This window comes from Lampris incognitus, chromosome 1 (genome assembly GCF_029633865.1).
Source record: "Lampris incognitus isolate fLamInc1 chromosome 1, fLamInc1.hap2, whole genome shotgun sequence".
In the NCBI taxonomy this organism is placed as follows: Eukaryota; Metazoa; Chordata; class Actinopteri; order Lampriformes; family Lampridae; genus Lampris; species Lampris incognitus.
Genome location: NC_079211.1, coordinates 118,668,423 through 118,688,321, shown reverse-complemented (window position 1 = coordinate 118,688,321; position 19,899 = coordinate 118,668,423). Strand labels below are relative to the sequence as shown.

The window sequence follows — 19,899 nt, the reverse complement described above, 5'->3', positions numbered from 1 at the left end:
ACTGTCATTCTGTTGTAGCAATAAACTGGAACTCGCTACCAACTCAAATCATCAATTGTTTACTAAACTAAGACAGTGATAGCTCATCTCAAGGTGTGGGCTAAAAAATGGGACTGTACTGAAATGAAGTTAAATATGTTTCAATCTATCTAAGTTTTGTGTGCACTATTTTCTTGTCAGCTGAATTTAACAAAGGTTTAAAACAGTGGTCCCTGAAAATTTGTTAGGAGAGCACACACCGTCCACAGTTGGTTGACTGTTCCACTTAGTGAAAGGGGTATGACTCCATCAAAAATGTGGTACTCCTTTATGCGTCTTATTGACCGTTCGACGTGTATTCTCAAGCCAGCAATACTCTGTGTCTGTGAGCTCATCACAGCTAAACTGTCCACTTGGGCCTAAAAATGCAGGGATGACAAGTTTTACATCTATTTCATCGAGCATGTCTTTGATAAGGAAGCCCTTATCGGCCATGACCTCATCACCTCACTCTAAGAGGTCCAGAACACCTGACCTCTTAGTTATCTCCTTATCAGAAATACATCCTGTGTATAGATTACTTACCAGGCTAACTGACCCTGAGGGAGTGATCCCAATTACGGATTTCAGTGTAGTGTTACTTTTATAATGGGAGTACGTCATGGTATTCAAAACCTTCGAACGAGCTGTCTCGATGCGGATCTCTGTGCAGTCTAGTATCACTCTTGTGTTTGGGTAGAATTCCCTGAATACTGGTGGCATTAGCTCGTCTACTGCTGCTCTACTAGGCCATATTGGAGGGTCCCTAACATAAAGAGCAAATAGTTGGCCCACGTCGTACAGTTCCTGCTGACTGTGGCTGGCGACACATTGAATCGTACAGATAAATCCGGAGCAAAAAAGCCCTGCCTCACACGGCACAAGAACAGGAAAAACTGATCAATCAGCGATAAATGCTCTGCATGGAAGCCAGACACAGAAATGTGTTCTAGGTTATGGCTGTTCCTTTGCATTTGAGTCCATCGCACCATGGACTCTGCAGTAGGCTGTAAAGCTAGGAAGAGTGCTTTGAGGGTTGGTAATGCTTAAAACCAGTGTAAAACCTGATCAGATTGGGCACACACTGGAAGCGTTCTAGACCAAAACGCTCACTTTTCAGCTTTTTATTTTCGTCCTCCAGGAAAGCGATGAGTTTCTTTACTGCGTCAAGCTGGTCTTCCACAGAAAGGGGCTTCACGTCGTAGTCATGATCAGATAGAGTCGCCCAAACCTCACTGGACACATGAGGATATGTCATATGTGGGAAGCAATATAAATCCACACATTTTCCTGTTATCAAGATGATGTGTCAGAACAGAGCTATCCACTACTGAAAGATTAGTGAATATATATACACACACACACACACACACACACATATACATACATATATATACATATTATACAATGCAGTAATCTACATGTTTGAAAAATTGTATTGTACTGACAGTAACAACTCACCTATCTCCCTCATGTTCCTCTTCATGTTCCTCTTCATCTTCTTCCGCTATTAAGTCACCAATGCGACAACAAACAGGAGCAAACATTTTTCAAAGTCAAACTTCTGTCTCCCTTCTAATGTTTTAGTCACAGTGAAACTGGTCACCCCAATATTATTTAACTGGCTGTACATGGTGCAACCTCTGCAGCTCAATGCATACAGTAATGTTAAATGTACATGCAACCTCTGCAGCCAATGCATACAGTAGGCCTACATGTACATAATGTCTGTTGCAATAATAGCAGGAGGAGTAAACATTTTGCCATATGGCATCTTAATGTGGAATTTAGTTTTAAACATGAGTGCACAACTGTAAACGTTACTCACTCATCTGCTGACACGGGTGTCACCTCCCCAGCAGGTTGACCACCATGAACAAGAACCCTAAAAATACAAGCTATTAATGGCAGGTATTATGTTTCATTTCATCAACATCCTAAAATCATTTTCATGACAACATCCAGCTAATGTTATTATAGCTCTACATGACCTACCGTGATGTCTGTCTGCTAGTAAAGTTAGTAAACTTAGCTACCTCCTCGGCGTAGGTTGATTTGACCATGGGAAAATGGTCGGTAGAGTTACAGGTTTCAGTTTTGTCAGCCCAAGAAACGTCTTGCGAAAACAGTCCTCGGTGACGGGCTTTGAGCACACCCAGGTGTTGTCTGTGATCTATAATGACAAATGATATCTGACGTTACTGTCAGCAACATGTTAACTGTTATGGTTGTAGTTAGACCAGAAAGCTAGCTAACAACGTTGCTAGGGAGCTAGCTAGCTAGCTATCCAGCCAGCTAGCTAGGTAAAGGTGAAGGTATTGGTAGTTACCTGAAAATGTGGCCCTGTATCCCTCTTAATTTTCACCACCCATGCCTTACGGGTGTGCAGGCGTTTGAGGAAGCGGTGAAACGTCAAGGATTTATCGCTTTCCCTTCTTTGATAGGAGTTGCAGGATGGTACACAGCAGTACGACATGTTGCTTCCAGCAGTGTTTTCAATGATGTAAGAAGGGGGTGTGGCTAAGTTCCCACCGCTTGGTTTTTTTTAAACCCAAGATGGCCGCGGCGTGAAATGGGCGTACTCCTCCCTCTCCGTGAGGAGATCGACCGTTGCGAACCTCGTGATTTCGCCACATGATTGGCTAATAACAAAATTCAAATAAAAATACAAAGAGCAAATACATTCCATTGGTTTACATGTTTAGAAACTTATAAGAACATAGGAAATGTTTAAGACACAAAGCATGCTGGTAAATGAAGTACCATAAAGTATGTACAGTAGATTTTAGAGGTCATTACATTAGGTATAGTCATCTAGCTTTTATTCATTTATTTGCTGTCTTATAAATATGTAAAATGGAAAGAAAAAAAAGCTGCAGTGAAGTGAAGATGCAAAATATATTTGTGGACAAATAAAACCACTAGAAGTCAAGTCAAGACACCATTGCAGAAAAGATCAACTTGGAAAAAAAAAGCTTTGAAGGCTACATGTCTGCTAAAGTGATGTCTGCTAGAGCAATACTATTATATGTGGACGTCTGTGGTTTCTTCTGCATACCTTTCAGATGAGCTTTAAAAGTGCTTCCAACTGGCCAGTTGTTGAGTTCACTCAACCAGAACTATAGAGTAAGCTCGGTAAACTAAGTAGGTCGTTTTGCTTTGTGATTGACATTCGTCCTTGATTTGATGATTGGCCTGAGCACTCAGACAAGTCCCAGTTGTCATATATGGCTTAACTGGCCTTAGCAATGATAGAAAAATACTGTTGTGGGTTCAATTTTCAGGTCACTGAAAGAGACTTGGGAGGGGTTATCTATGCTGTGATATGAGGCTCTTGATGAAAGAACAAAGACAACTTTGTAGCACACATCTAAACACCTTTGTTAGATAGTTGGTACGGAACTTGAGGAGAAATGATCTCCACGTATATTTCAATTTATTTCCTCTACCTAATAAAGTGGTGACACAATGGCATTCCTAAATTATCTTCTAACAGGATCACTATGTTAAAACAGGCCTACGTGGTGTCATGTCTGAGTGATATTGGGTCTGGTCTGGACTGGGCTGGTCTGGTCCGGACTGGTCCAGTCTGGTCTGGTCTGGACTGGTATGCACTCTTTCAGTGACCTTGTAAATTGACTCTGTATTGTCCTATCTAATTATTCACAGGACCGTGACAAGGAACAGCTGATGGCAGACTAATGTTGCGGATTCAAGAACACTCAATTAACCAGTCGTTAACCCATACGGAAAGTTGACTCTGAGCAAACCAAAAAAAAATACTCAATGTTAAGCCCCTGCACGGACTATGTGGCTAATGGCCACAGTGAAAGAGGTCACAAAAAATACAAAAATAAATTAAAAATAGAAAACAAGCAAAAATAGGAGAGAAAATGCTCAACTATGTACCTGTCTAATAGGTAAAGAGGTACTATAAAATGTACAGTGGTAAAGAGGGAAAACGGTCCTTACCAAATGTAATTTCTACTTTGTGAAAGGCTGCATGGAGGTGCTGAGTTTAGCAGGCAACATACAAACTACATGTAGTTCATTTCATGGCAGCAGAGGAATATGAGTTTTCCAATTTCTGTAAATCATTGTGTGTGTGTGTGTGTGTGTGTGTGTGTGTGTGTGTGTGTGTGTGTGTGTGTGTGTGTGTATGTAGTCATGTATGCATATCTGACTATTATTTAAATCATGAGTTTATTTGCACTGTGTTACTGTGCACTTTTGTTTTTGGCACACATAATACAATCACTTCTTTATTTTAAAGTCTGTGCAACCCCCCCCCGCTATGCAATATGCAGACTTATTTTCCATGCATGCACATGCTTACCTTTGTGCATGTGTGTATGTTTGTGTGTTGTACAAATCACACATCAAAGGCTAGTGCGAAAGCCTCTAGCTTTTGTCTCTAAGCCTACTTTCTTTTCTCTCTGTCAGCCCTTTTCTTCTTCTGAACTCTGCTGGCCTTTTTGTAAAGCTCTCTCTGCATGACACCACACACAGCAGGGTGGACATGCTGACATTGTGTGTGTGTGTGTGTGTGTGTGTGTGTGTGTGTGTGTGTGTGTGTGTGTGTGTGTGTGTGTGTGTGTGTGTGCGTGTTTGCTGACATGTATCCTTATGTGTCCATGTGTGTGGAAGAAAAAGCTTGCCATGGAGAATGCACTGTATCTTTCATGGCTAACTGTAGTAGCCGCCACTGTCAGCCAAACATAGACTCTCGGAGACTTAACAGAAACTAGTGCAAGTTTGCTCCCAATGAGTCTATATGATTGTAGTTTCTGAGAATAAGTGAGCGAACTGTGGTATTGGTGCCAGTGTCATATTCATTTGGACTTTATCAGAAAATGTCAGTTGCATAGATGCATGCTATAACATTAAAACAGCACAATTATTTTGCATGTCTGGTCAGAAACCCAACCAGCCAAAACAAACAAATAAATAAATAACCGATCACAACTGTTAAAGCGGTATCATTCAACTTGTCTTTAAATTGCTCCCCTCTGGGTTTTAAATGGAGAAGCAGCTTGAAAAGAGGGGGATAGCCTGAAGGTGAGCTTTGTATATATGCATCTTCAACCATTTTAATGTATGTGCATAACTCACAGATGGACATGTGTGTATGTATGTATGTGTCTCTGACCCATGCTTTCTGGATGCGTGTTGAGCTGTCTTGTTAATACTCACATGCAATGCGGACGTGGGCCTTGCGGCTCTTAGTGGTTCCAGCGGAGCTCCAGGCCACACACTGACACCAATAATCTTCTGGACCAAACAACTCCTCCACTTGCTGCCGAGTAATCTCTATACTGGCCTCTCTCACAACCAGACCTGAGGGAAGGAGAGAGAGGAGTCAAGCGTTATATGAGTGTGTGTGTGTGTGTGTGTGTGTGTGTGTGTGTGTGTGTGTGTGTGTGTGTGTGTGTGTGTGTGTGTGTGTGTGTGCGTGTGTGTGTGTGTGTGTGTGTGTGTGTGTGTGTACAAATGTGTGCAGCATGCACATATGGCCATTCTTGTAGCTTGTATGTTGTGCTTTATTGCAACATTTTTCTGACATTGTTTGATTTACAATGACAATCTTGATAAATGGCAGTAAGCGGAGTCACATCATGAGGCGGGATTTGAACCTGAGGCCCAGTGAGGAAAAAAAAGAAAAAGAGCCTAGGTCATTTACTGAACCGCTTTATGTTCCATTTAATATAATCTTAGTAAGGTTGTTGATCTTTTTCTTCTACCAATTACCTCTCTCCACTCTCCATTCCCTTCTTTTCCCTGGTGTTTGAATACAGAACTGTGGAAAGAATAAGTGTGAGGCTTAAATCCCTGCATGGCACTGGTAGTGCTGCAAGGAAGAGAGAGGGAAACAGAAAAGAGAGTTGCAATGAATGAAGAGAGGACGGGAATATAGATGGTGTCAGGGAGAAAACGGTGCAACTGAGTGTATTATAAGAAGAGATCAGCGAGAGGCAAAGAAAATGAGAAGATGTGTGAGAGGGGAAATAATGAAGAAAACAGAAGTAGGGAAGAGGGAACAAGAAGTGACCTTTGCAAAGGAAAAGAGGGTTAAACTAAGATTAGGAGGGAGATATGGGCAAGCGAAAGAAAGAGAAAGCTTGAAACTGGAGGTGGAGCTCATGGTGGATGAGGCACATTAAGTCACAACAGAGAGGATGACTGGGAAAGGGGGAGGAGGAGGATAAAAGGTGAAACAGAGGGAAAGAAGAGTTGATACAGAAGAAGCAAGGTAAGTCTTAGTGGGGCACAAGGGTGAAATAAAGGAGATAAAAAAACAGTTTTTGACAGCTCATTTCAGGTACGGCAGTGTTACAATGACCAAGTAACCCCATCCATAGAGATCAACTAATCAAATCAATGCAACCAGCTGCTGCTGCTAGAGAAATACAGACATTTATAGCAAGCAAGCAAGCAGAAAGCTCAATAGGTCTAAAGCCAGGAAAACACCAGATGATTTAAAAGCTGATTATAACCCCAATTTTGGCCATGACTACTGCTTTTTAAGATCCTGGAATGACTGCACCGGTCTGTGCAAAATAAAGCAAGCTGCCATAGACAGACAGCACACATTACCTCGTAGTGTGCACGGTGTTAGGATGTAAATCTCTCACCTCCCGATCAAGCTTTCAGCCAATTGGAAAGGTTACAATTCTTTTGAACGTGTGATTTTTTTTTTCAGTTCAACTCTAGGCAAATCTCAATATGCGCATGTAGTGTGAGTTGGTCGACGACCAGAAGCGTTAAGTGTGTGATGTGCTTCTAAGAATGGAAAGATTAGAAATCTGCAAATTTCAATTGTTAAGTGTGTGGTGCCTTGAATTTTCAGTTGATACAATTATAAAGTCATGTAGTCTACCCCAGGCTTAAGAGCAAGCCAGTCCCCCGTGTTACTGCCGGCTTGGTCGGGCATCCCTACAGACCCAATTGGCCGTGTCTGCGGGTGGGAAGCCAGATGTGGGTTTGTGTCCTGGTCACAGCACTAGTGCCTCCTCTGGTCGGTTGGGGCATCTGTTCAGGGGGGAGGGGGAACTGGGGAGAATAGTGTGATCCTCCCATGCGCTATGTCCCCCTGATGAAACTCCTCACTGTCAGGTGAAAAGAAGCGGCTGGCGACTCCACATGTATCGGAGGAGGCATGTGGTAGTCTGCAGCCTCCTCGGATCAGCAGAGGGGGTGGAGCCGCGACTGGGACAGCTCAGATGAGTGGGGTAATTGGCTGGATACAATTGGGGAGAAAAAAGGGGGTCAAAAAAAAGAGCAAGCCAGTAGGTGCTAGACTACAGGATAATAATAGATAGAAAAGGAATGAAAGAAGAATCCATGAAGTCAAAAAGTAGTGGAAGTAGTAAATTCTAGTGGGGGTGATTAATGATGGGGAGAACCATTTTGGAGTAAAAAAAGTGCAAGATCTGTTTGAAGGGACAAGCCCATTCTCATCCCAAGGTGTCAAACATTGTTGCTGTTGACAAAGCGTTGATATATTGAAGCAGAATGTATCCTTCGTTGTCTGCATGAGACAAGGTGAGTTAACCACTACTTCACTTTAACCTTAAACTTAACCACAACCTAGCCTCCACTACATAACCTATATGTCATAAAGATTTGAAACTCAGGGTGGAGGTTTCACTTTGGAATCTATTGAACCCCCGGCACAGGTCTGTACAGATGCCGAAGGGTGCCTTCCCCGTCATTATAGCAATACTTTGTCAATAGTGTCCATGTATGATGCCACAGGATGAGAATGCATTGGAGACGGGACATAGAAATACCATATCAAGGAAGATCTCTTCAGCATGTTGTTATGGGGCAATCTCTATAGCATGGATCTTACAGCAAATGTGGAAGTGAGAGTTTAGAGTCAGTGAGCAGGTAAATGCTACTGTGCAAGGCACTGCTGGTGCAGCAAGGGGCAATAGCCAGTGAGGGGGAAAGAGAGGTAAGCCAAGACAGCTCAAAAGTAAACTGCAAAAACAGTTCTTAGGGGGCTGTTGTAACTTCAGGGCTAAAAATTAAGGAGTGGTGCTGAAAGCAAATCGGAGGAGGACATAAATGGCAGTTAAAGTGATTCTTAAATCCAGCAAGAAACACAGCACTGAAGCAGAAACCGCTACAGCAAGAAGAAGGAGGGCAGTTATGGTGAGTTAACAAACCGGCAAAGGATTAAAGAGGCTAAATGGCATGTTACCATTGGAGGAACATGGATAGTGAGGCAATTAAAGTGAAAGAACCAACACTTAATCAAATAATGTGAGACAGTTACTCCAAATGCACTCATGCTCACAGTAGGTGAGTTGGATAATGGTATTTTGTGACACACTAGGAGGGAGCGGGCAAGGTTGTGCAAGAGCAAAACCACTATTAAATGGCTATTTGTCTTTTACTTTCACATGATGTAAATTCAGAATCAGAGCTGCAAACCCAATAATCCCTTTCTATATCACACAAGAGCAATAATGACAACATATGTAGAAGGAAGATTTAGTAATGCTGGGTTCACAGAGGTAGTGAAGTTTTCAAGGGTGAGTAAGGGGCCAAATCAGTGTGGTTGGTAAGGTTCTGAAAGAAGGGGAAAAAGAAGATGGTATAAAAAGGCCGAATTCACACCAAGGAGTCAGCAGAAAGAAAGTAAGTGCACAAGACACGCAATACAGGCAACCATACTTGCTCTTCAGGCAAAAAGTAGGACTGAAGCAGAACAACACACAACCGGATTGCAAGACCGCTGTGGACTCGTGAGTTGTGTGCACCTGGTATGAATTTCAGCATTGTGTTACATGAGAGACTTTAAGACTAACTAAACCTTTGACTATTTTTGGTGAGTTTGTTAACAGCCAGTTTAAAAACCATCTAAAGATTAAAAACATACTAGACTATCTTTGTACTCTGTGATGTTAGCATAGCAGGATAAACACAGCTGCAGTCAATAACAATAATGGGTCCGTTTGATTTTGGTGTGCCCACATAACTATCACCACTTATAGCCAGTACTAACAAATATCAATAGTACTGTCAATGCTGGTTCTTTGGCACAGTTAAATCAAACAGACCCATAATTAATTATTGCCTCCAGCTGTGTTTATCCTACTATGCTTACATCACAGATTACCAAGACAGTCTAGAATGTTTTTAACCTTTAGAGCAGGGGTCTCAAACTACCGACCTGCAGGCAACATCCGGCCTGCGAGGCAGTTTTGTGTGGTCCGCGCTATGTTTTAGATTTATTAAGAGATCTGGACCATGTATTCATCTTGCATACTACTTTGGTGTTCTTTGGTTTTTGTTTACTTAATTTTGTTAAATGTTTCTGTGTTTCTAGTACTAAGTACTCAGTTAAGATTAGTTGTGAGGCCAGTTGCAGATGACGTAGCCTAATGTCAGGTTTACAGCACTCTCACTCTCACTCTCTCTCTCTCTCTCTCTCTCTCTCACTCACACACACACACACACACACCCACACACACACTATAGCCAGGCAACACTAGTGCATAAACCCAATATCTCATGTGAGCTTGCTAATGTAAATTGTTGTCACTGTTTGCAGATGTTTTGTAAAAATGCCACTTTCAAAAGCCAAACGAAAAGTTGACCAGGCGCACCGACAGCTCCAGGAGAAATGGACATATGACTACTTCTTCACTGAATTGAATGTGTCCACAATCTGTCCAATTTGCAAGGAAAAAGTTTACATTCTGAAGGATTTCAATCTCAAGCGACATTACACTACTAAACATGCAGAGGAGTGTGATTGGTTGATCGGTTCAAAGGCGAGGAGAGGGAGAGGGAGAGAAAAGCAGCATACTTTTAAAAAAGTCTGTCCTGTCAACAGAACCTTTTACACAAAGCCAAACAAGACTGTAATGCAGCTGTCGAAGCTAGCTAGCTATGTGGTAAGCAAGGCAATGGCAAAGGCTGGCAAGCCATTTACAGAGGGACAGTTTCTGAGAGACTGCATGCTGCAAGTAGCGAATATCGTTTGCCTGGAGAAGGCATCTTTATTCGGAAACGTCAGTCTCAACCCAAATATAATGGCAGAACAGATCAGCAAGTTGTCAGGTGACATTTACAGACTTTAGTTTTGCACTAAAACAAACAATTTCATGCACTACTCTTTGGCACTTGATGAAAGCACAGACGTAAATGACGATGCTCAGCTCCCTATATTTGTAAGAGGTATCAATGACTGTTTTGAGTTAACAGAAGGACTGCTAACTTTATATCCAGTGCAGGGAAAGACTACAGTCAAAGATATAGTGCAGGTGCTGTGCAATGCAATTGAGGGTGCTGGTCTACCCTGGAATAAATTGGCTGGAATCACCACTGATGGTGCCCTGTCAATGATGGGAAGAAAAAATGGGCTTATAGCACTGATTCAAAGAAAGCTGGCGGAAGAGAGTGTAGATCCTGCAATTGCATTGCACTGCATCATTCACCAGCAGGCACGCTGCAGCAAATGCTTGACATTTGACAGTATTATGACTGTTGTGGTGAAATGCATTAATTACATCAGATAAAGAGGTTTACAACACTGTCAGTTTTGTGTGTTTCTGGAGGAAATAGATGCAACATATGGAGATGTGTCGTATTTCACATAAGTGTGCTGGTTGAGCAGGGGCAGTGTCCTGGAAAGGTTTTTTGAATTGAGAGAGGTGATCAGAGAATTCATGAAAGAATGGCTATAAGCTACAGGCTGCATGTCCCTTAGCTTGATGGTCCCAAATGGCTCATGGATTTAACTTTCTTCGTTGATATCACACAGGCACTTAGCACTCTTAATTTAAACTGCAGGGGCCAGGCCAGCTTGCCACTGTAGCATTTGATAGTGTGAAATCCTTCTCTGTGAAACTCAGATTATAGAAAACACAGCTCACAGAGAAAAGATAAGTCCACTTCCCAACATGCCAGTCAATTATTGATGATGGTGCCAGAGTCAATGCTGATGAGTATGTGACTGCCATTGACAATCTGCAGCAGGAGTTTGAGCATTGCTTTTCTGATTTTAACACTCACAGCACCAATTTGCAGTTTTCGGCAGACGCCTTCTCTTTTGGTGTGCACAGTGCTCCAAGCACATTCCAGATGGCACTCATAGACTTGCAGTGCAAAACTGAGCTCAAGGCAAAGTTCAGAGGCACAAGGAAAGCAGGAGATGCTTGGACAGTTTCTCAGAGTGCTTCCCAAAACATTCCCACAGTTGTCCAAACTGTTCAGTCAGGTCATGTATATTTTGGGGAGCACTTATCTGTGTGAGAAACTGTTCTCAACTATGAACTTTAATAAATCAAAGCATAGATCCAGACTGACCAATGAACATCTTCAGGCTGTCCTCAGGGTGTCCACTGCCCAGTCCTTGAAAGCAAATGTGCCTCACTGTGCCAGCAGAAGAAGTGCCAGGTTTCTGGTAAGATGTAGGCTAAACATGTAGGCCTAGGCCAGGCTACACTAAATACATAGTTACCTAGTCATGTGAAAACTCTGAAAGAAATGTGAAATAATAATAAAAAATCATGTAAAGACTATATAGTCGAACAGTTTTTCTTCATCCCTATTGCACCCACCCTCCTCCATAAGGCCACCTGTCAAGTGGCACGCAGGTAATTTGAGTTTGAGACCCCCGCTTTAGGGTTTTTTTTAACCTGTAGGTGTCAGCAAACTCACTAAAATAGTGTAGGGGTTTTGTTACACTTTTAACAACAATTAAACTGCAGAGATGTTTTGTGCGAATGGTGTGGAATAGTTGTAAGCTCTGACAACTTTGGCAGAGACTTACTGGTGAGTGACAAACGTGTTGACTGAAAGGGAGCTCACTGTGCGGCAAAAAAGAACACAAGAGTGGAGGTAAAGCAGGAAAAACAAAGTAAAGCGAAGGACACATACAGTGTGGTAGAGTGAGTGTCAGGGGAGAGTCGAGTTGGTTTCACAGCAGGGAAAATCAATGGCTGTAATGATGAAATGGGTTTTATTCCTCAGTGGAGAAGTAGCTGCAAAGACAATCCAGTCTGACACCAGCTCACACACAAGAGCGAAACTCCAGTTCTCTGGAGTAAAACAGTAGAAGACACCAACTTCACTTGTTTACACACTTAAGTCAAAGAGGCCCCATTTTGATAACTTTTTGCTTATATATAGAATATATTTCTTAGAGAGAGAGTGTGTGTGTGTTTGTGTGTGTGTGTCTTCAGGAACTATAGTTTACTAAAATGACTTGCAAGGTAACAAAGATATAGTTGGATACAAGCAAAAAGCACTTTCGAATAAATATAGTGAACACACTTAGGGATTTTTTTATTGTTACTTAAGAACACTGTTTGACAACTTTTTTCTTTTATTTAATTTAATTAGAGTCATACGGTAACCACAACAGCATTTTTTTTATAAAAATGAAATGGAGTTAGTGTAAAAAAAAGTTGAATATTGTGTGCATATATATATGTGTGTATGTATATATATATATATATATGTATATATATATATTTATATACACACACATACATACATACACACATACACACACATACATACATACACACACACATACATACACACACACATACACACATACATACATACATACATACATACATACATACATACATACATACATACATACATACATACATGTATATATGTATATGCATATGTGTGTATGTATATATGTACATATATGTATATGTACTACAAGTTAAAGGTTTCTCCTATGTTTAATTATGTTTACATGCATTTGATTGCTGAGCGGTGACATAGGGGACTTTTTTTTTTTTTTGGTAAGAAATATGCTGTTTATGTTTACTTTCTCTGACATCTGAAATGTTTACATGTCAACCAGGGACAAAAAAGTAAGGGGTGGAAATTCACAAACAATAACTCACAAAAGACACAAACTTTTGACAGTAACAAATCATAAAAAAATCATTTCTTTTTTGGTTGCATCCCTGATATGTCATGTAAATAGAGTGTACCTGTCAAGCAAAAAAAGTAAAGAGACAAACGTGAGATGAAATACATATAGACAGGTGTCACTGGATCTGCAGCTGCTGAAATCACTGGAGCCCCGATAGTTGTTAATATTTTCTTATGGAATCCTCATTATGCCATTGTTGCTGGGCAGAGAGTTAATAAGAATGTGTTGCCTGAGGCTTAAACATATCTCAAAGTCTTTCCTTTTTTCCTTTCCCCAAGACATAATGCTCGGGGTCTTCCTATCATTCTGTTATGACAAAGGGTGGAGTTTAGTTTTTGGGTCACCATTGTGTGAGAGCACACATCACGTGAACCAAACCACTCCTGTCAGCTCAGGGAAGTGGATGGAAAGAAGAAGATGGAAAATGGAGGATGAGGATCAAGACAAGCATATATGTTAGCAAACATTTCTATCAATCAGACAGCCTTGCAAATCTCCGCATATGATTTGTCGTAGTCTTTGAGTATTAATGTTTCAAGTTTACTTGTCAACTGCCGAGGTGAAGTCAGAAAGTGAGAGAATTTCAATGCAAAATGCACTGCATTGGCAAGTATTTGAAAGTCTATAGCTGCATATCGGTTATACCATTTTACTCATGGCTTCATTGTGGAGATCTCAGACATACGACAACTGCTGGAGACAGCTTTACAACTGCATCTTACTGAGCCATAGACCACAATCCAACCTGTCCTTTCAACAACAAAAACAACCCCTAGTGCCTCAGTTAGGCTGTGCACATTATTACTCATTATCTATAACTTCTAGCTAGAAAGTTAGTCGCTGAGACCTATTGTCTATGCTAAATAAGATGGTGGAAACAAGAAAGCGCTCAAGAATGAAATCGTCCATTATTGATGATATTGCACATTTTTGAGTCACAACTTTTAACTTTCATTTCATTTGCACTTCAAAATATGTGGTTTAGATAACTGGGTTAAATCGGACTTGTTGAAACATGTCGATGATTGTATTGCATAGCCCAGTAAGACAGCATTGTAAATCTGTGTCCAGCAGTGTCCGAGGTCTACCCAATGACGCCAGGGAGTAAAATTATCATAGCCGATATGCACACCGGCAAAAAACTGCAGAAATAAGACCCGGGTTCTAAAACCAATAAAATGCAATCATCCTTTAAGATTCAAACACAATTATTAATCATCTGTCATCATGCATATCTCATCATGAAATGATGCAGAAGCTTTCAGGCACCTCAAGGTGTCATGAGCATCACTGTGCTGCTATTGGTGTATGTTGAAATGCTGAGAGCCAAGGTTTATTTTCAACAAATGACTCACCTCATTATGGCTATGAAAATGTAATCGGCCCCAGAAACAAATCTAACATTACAAACCGATTGTAGGACAATTAGCTGTCAAAACAAGCCAATTTAGATGTCATAGCATGCTCAATTTGATTAGTTTATCCCCTGTATTTGATGCACACCGATGGTTTGATCTTAATGTGAGGATGACAATGTGGAGGAGATTACTGATTACATTATCAATCAATATTAAGCCGTCATGATCGTATCTGAGAGCTATGAGGAAACGCTATACCCTTGATATCACTTGTCATATGAAGACTTTTTCTGATGGGAAAAATCTCGTTCTGATGTTAACAGTACTGCCACAAAGTTAACCATGTCCAATTTACGAGATCGATACTTGGGATAGAGCACTGTGTCAGGGCAACATTTTAAATAAAACATTTTTTAAATCAAATTTAAAGGGGCATCCGGACAGTGTGGCGGTCTATTTCATTGCCTACCAACACGGGGATCACCGGTTCAAATCCCCATGTTTCCTCCGGCTTTGTCTGGCATCCCTACAGACACAATCAGCCATGTCTGCGGGTGAGAAGCCTGACGGGGTATGTGTCCTGGTCGCTGCACTAGCGCCTCCTCTGGTCGGTTGGGGCACCTATTCGGTGGGGGGGGGCTGGGGGGAATAGTGTGCTCCTCCCATGCACTACATCCCCCTGGTGAAACTCCTCACTGTCAGGTGAAAAGAAGTGGCTGACAACGCCACATGTATTGGAGGAGACGTGGTAGTCTGCAGCCTCCCTGGACCGGCAGAGGGGGTGGAGCAGCGACCGGGATGGCTCGGAAGAGTGGGGTAATTGGCCGGGTGCAATTGGGAAGAAAAAGGGAGAAAAAAAATCAAATTTAAAGAAATGTTTATCTATTTTTTTCTTCCACCACGATTATCTGTTCCTGAAAACATGTTTTCAATGATGGATCACCGCCCCGATAATGAGCAGCGGAACAGTGGGCAACTAAATAATCCATGTGAAATTAATCAAACTAATGAAATAAGTTATAATGTACTGGATTTGTTTTTAATGAGATCCGTCCACAGACTCATCTTGCTGTTTGAACATCGAAAAAAAAGTGTTAATAACACTGACTTTGGTGTCAACCGTCTAATTTGGTATGACATAGTGGAACGTCTGTGTCTGTTCTTAACTTGAACGACTCCATAGAGCTGAGCAGTTTCTCCTTGCTCAGTGTTACGGTTATCTTAGCTCATACATTACACAACAAAATACACAATCGCACCTTTCCTCGCTATCTGTCTCTTTGTTTCTATGTGCTTTTGAGGCACAAGTTTGAGCGTAAAATTGGGAAATAGTTGAAACACTGGCAGAGGGATTTTAGTTCTTTAAATGAAAAGAACTAGATAAAGAGACGGCGTTAGACAAAAAAATAAAACAGAAAATGAGCGATGAAAGAGAGAAAGGATGAGACTCAATGGTTTACCCAGACAAAGCGGGGGGGGGGGGGAATCAAAAGCTAGGTGGTGTTTGAATGTGATCAGTACCAGGTCAGATAGACAAGCCGTTGTGGGTGGGGGAAAAAAAGACTATAAATGGAGAACACAACCTCCAGCTATTATTTCATCAGAAACACAAAGAGTGAGAGGGAGATGTTGACAGACAGAGAGAGCAGAGTGATATGAAGGAATTGATATTGACATAGGAAAACAGATAAGACAGCAGAGAGGTGGAGATGGTAAGACTATGCAAATAAAAGACAGAAACTAGTCAGACCTACGGAGATTGACTAAGACGGGAGGAGAAGGGGTTGAGTGGCTTCTGTACCAACAGAGACAAGGTGAAATCAACCAGGACCTTGTCAGAGTCACCAGACTGTGGCCACTCAGGAGAAATGGCCACACACACAAACACATTTACAGACAAACAGATGCAGACTCACATGCACACACAGAGACAAGCAGCTACATACAGATACACACAACTGTACACACACACACATACACAAACACTCACACACACACACATATATATGCATGCATGCACACATGCACACATACACACATATGTAGGCACACACATGCACACACATGCACACACATGCACACACATGCACACACATGCAGACACACACACACACACACACACACACACACACACACACACACACACACACACACACACACACACACACGACTGTCTTGTGTGTCCCAAGCCACTGACACAGAAGGTGATTGACCTCCTTTATAGCGTTGATGGCTGTTAATAATTGAAAGTGGACAATCAAGGTAGAAGAGAGAGAAAGGAATAAAGAGAGAAACAAACAGAGAAAAAAAGAACACAGGAATGACAGAGGAAGGTATAAAGAGAGATGGGAATGGAAAAGAGCAGAGGAAGAGAGGAGAAGCTGAAAGATGAAAAAGGAAAGGGGAAATATTAGGAGAGCCAAAGACGGAGAGAAAGGAGGTCGCTGAAGAGGAGAGGTAAAAATCAATAAGACTGAGATGGCAGCAAAGGAGGGAAAGAGGTCACAAATCAGCCAAGCCAATACCGTGTTGGTGCACGTGTATGTGTGCATGTTCGTACTATGTGTGTGTGTGTGTGTGTGTGTGTGCAGTAGTGGATAGTATGTAGTGTAGTCACAGGTCAATGCTAGCTAACTATCCACACTTTGGCTAATGGAGACAGAGAAAGTAATCTGATAAACACTGTGTCATTAGCGCACTTCAAGGCTTTTGATATATATATATATACAGTGCATCCGTAAAGTATTCATACCCCTTCACTTTCCCCACATTTTGTTATGTTACAGCCTTATTCCAAAATGGATTAAATTCCTTTTTTTCTCATCAATCTACACACAATACCCCATAATGACAAAGTGAAAAAGGTTTTGTAGAAATTTTTACAAATTTATTAGAAATAAAAAACTGAAATATTGCATGTACATAAGTATTCACACCCTTTGCTATGACACTCAAAATTGAGCTCAGGTTCATCCTGTTTCCACTGATCATCCTTGAGATGTTTCTACATCTTGATTGGAGTCCACCTCTAGCAAATTCAATTGATTGGACATGATTTGGAAAGGCACACCCCTGTCTATATAAGGATCCACTGTTGACAGTGCATGTCAGAGCAGAAACCAAGCCATGAAGTCAAAGGACTTGTCTGTGGACCTGAGACAGGATTGTATCGAGGCACAGATCTGGGGAAGGGTACAAAAAAATTTCTACAGCTTTGAAGGTCCCGAAGAGCACAGTGGTCGCCATCATTCGTAAATGGAAGAAGTTTGGATCCACCAGCACTCTTCCTAGAGCTGGCCGCCGAGCCAAACTGAGCAATCGGGGGAGAAGGGCCTTAGTCAGGGAGGTGACCAAGAACCCGATGGTCACTGTGACAGAGCCCCAGTGTTCCTCTGTGGAGATGGGAGAACCTTCCAGAAGGACAACCATCTCTGCAGCACTCCACCAATCAGGCCTTTATGGTAGAGTGGCCAGACGGAAGCCTCTGCTCAGTAAAAAACACATGACAACCCGCTTGGAGTTTGCCAGAAAGCACCTAAAGGACTCTCAGACCATGAGAAACAAGATTCTCTGGTCGGATGAAACCAAGATTGAACTCATTGGCCTGAATGCCAAACGTCACGTCTGGAGGAAACCAGGCACCTCTCATCACCTTGCTAATACCATCCCTACAGTGAAGCATGGTGGTGGCAGCATCATGCTGTGGGCATGTTCTTCAGCGGCAGGAACTGGGAGACTAGTCAGGAGCGAGGGAAAGATGAATGGAGCAAAGTACAGAGAGATCCTTGATGAAAACCTGCTCCAGAGCGCTCAGGACCTCCGACTGGGGCGAAGGTTTACCTTTCAACACGACAATGACCCTAAGCACACAGCCAAGACAACGAACGAGTGGCTTCGGGACAAGTCTATAAATGTCCTTGAGTGGCCCAGCCAGAGCCCAGACTTGAACCCCATTGAACATCTCTGGAAAGACCTGAAAGTAGCTGTGCAGTGACACTCCCCATCTAACCTTACAGAGCTCAAGAGGATCTGCAGAGAAGAATGGAAGAAATACCCCAAATATGGGTGTGCCAAGCTTGTAGCTTCATACCCAAGAAGACTTGAGGCTGTAATCACTGCCAAGGGTGCCTGAACCAAGTACTGAGTAAAGGGTGTGAATACTTATATACATGCAATATTTCAGTTTTTTATTTTTAATAAATTTGCAAAAATTTCTACAAAACCTTTTTTGCTTTGTCATTATGTAGATTGATGAGGAAAAAAAAGGAATTTAATCCATATTGGAATAAGGCTGTAACATAACAAAATGTGGGGAAAGTGAAGAGGTGTGAATACTTTCCAGATGCACTGTATATCAACACCGATACAGGAACAAAAGTTTTCATCCATTGCAATGAGGAGCGGAATATCAACACGGATACATTTTTCCTGTATCCATGTTGATATACCGCTCCTCATTAGTTGAGTACTTACAACACCATTGACGGTTTTGGAAAAAAACGCTATATATATATATATATATATACACACACACATGTAGTAAACGCTTTGTTTAAACCAAGGCTGCCCAATTTGGGGCCCGCGGTGCCTTTGTTAGGCCCGCCATGGCTTTTGACAAGCTCATGCTTATTCTCCTCTTATTTTGAAAGTGCAAAATCCTAACCGTAACAACTACGAAACGTAAATTTTGTGCAGCTAAAAAGCAGATAATTATCTACTGAGTTTTATGGCCATGTACAGCACAGTGCTGTTAAACTTCCATATTAAATTACATACGTTTTATCTATGAACAGTTACGGTATTCTCTCTCCTCTCCGTTTTTCATTATTAATATTGTCTTTCAGTATAACTTTTACACAGCAACAGGAAGGGGTGATAATTGTAAAATATTGCTCATATGAATATGGAGGACATTTTAATGTCTTTATGCATGCTCAATAATCCAAGAAAGAAAATCACAGAAAGCTCAGAATCAGTTCATCTCAATGCAACATTTATTGAACCATTTCTTCAGTCATCTAAGTGACCTCTTCAGTCTCAACTGACTGCAGGTATCCCCACCCTTATAAACAATACAGTGTGTGTGTGTGTGTGGGGGGGGGGGTCCAGGTAGTATAGCAGTCGATTCCTTAGCCTACCAACACGGGGAACACCGGTTCGAATCCCTGTGTTAACTCTGGCTTGGTCGGGCAGACACAGTTGGCCGCCTCTGTCTCTCCAGTATGTGAGTACAGTACTCTGTGTGTGTGTGTGTGTGTGTGTGTGTGTGTGTGTGTGTGTGTGTGTGTGTGTGTGTGTGTGTGTGTGTGTGTGTGTGTGTGTGCGTGTGTGTGTATAAGAAACTGAGCTGCAGTTCTGAGGTAGACACTGTCTAGTCATAGTATGTTAAAGAATTCTAGTGAAGTAACCCTGGTGGACCACACGATCGGCCACACTGAAGAACTCCTGGTCAAGTGAATTATCACTTCTACCTCTAACCAGCAATCGCAGGATTCATTCATGCTGCTTAGATGGCAGGTTAGGGTTATACATACGAATTTTCTGTCAAGGTCTATGGACCCCCTGAAGTAGCCTTGGCCACCTCATGTGTAAAACTCTAGTTCC

At 41.8% G+C, this 19,899-nt stretch overlaps 1 protein-coding gene across 1 annotated transcript in view; it reads right to left on the bottom strand.

Annotated features, from left to right (window-relative positions):
• LOC130111890 (netrin receptor UNC5C-like) overlaps positions 1 to 19,899 on the bottom strand; it is a 375,592-nt gene that overhangs the window by 172,833 nt on the left and 182,860 nt on the right. Inside the window, exon 3 of the mRNA XM_056279187.1 lies at positions 5,212 to 5,355. Coding sequence (XP_056135162.1) covers positions 5,212 to 5,355 — 144 coding nt within the window. The remainder of the gene's footprint in view (positions 1 to 5,211; positions 5,356 to 19,899) is intronic.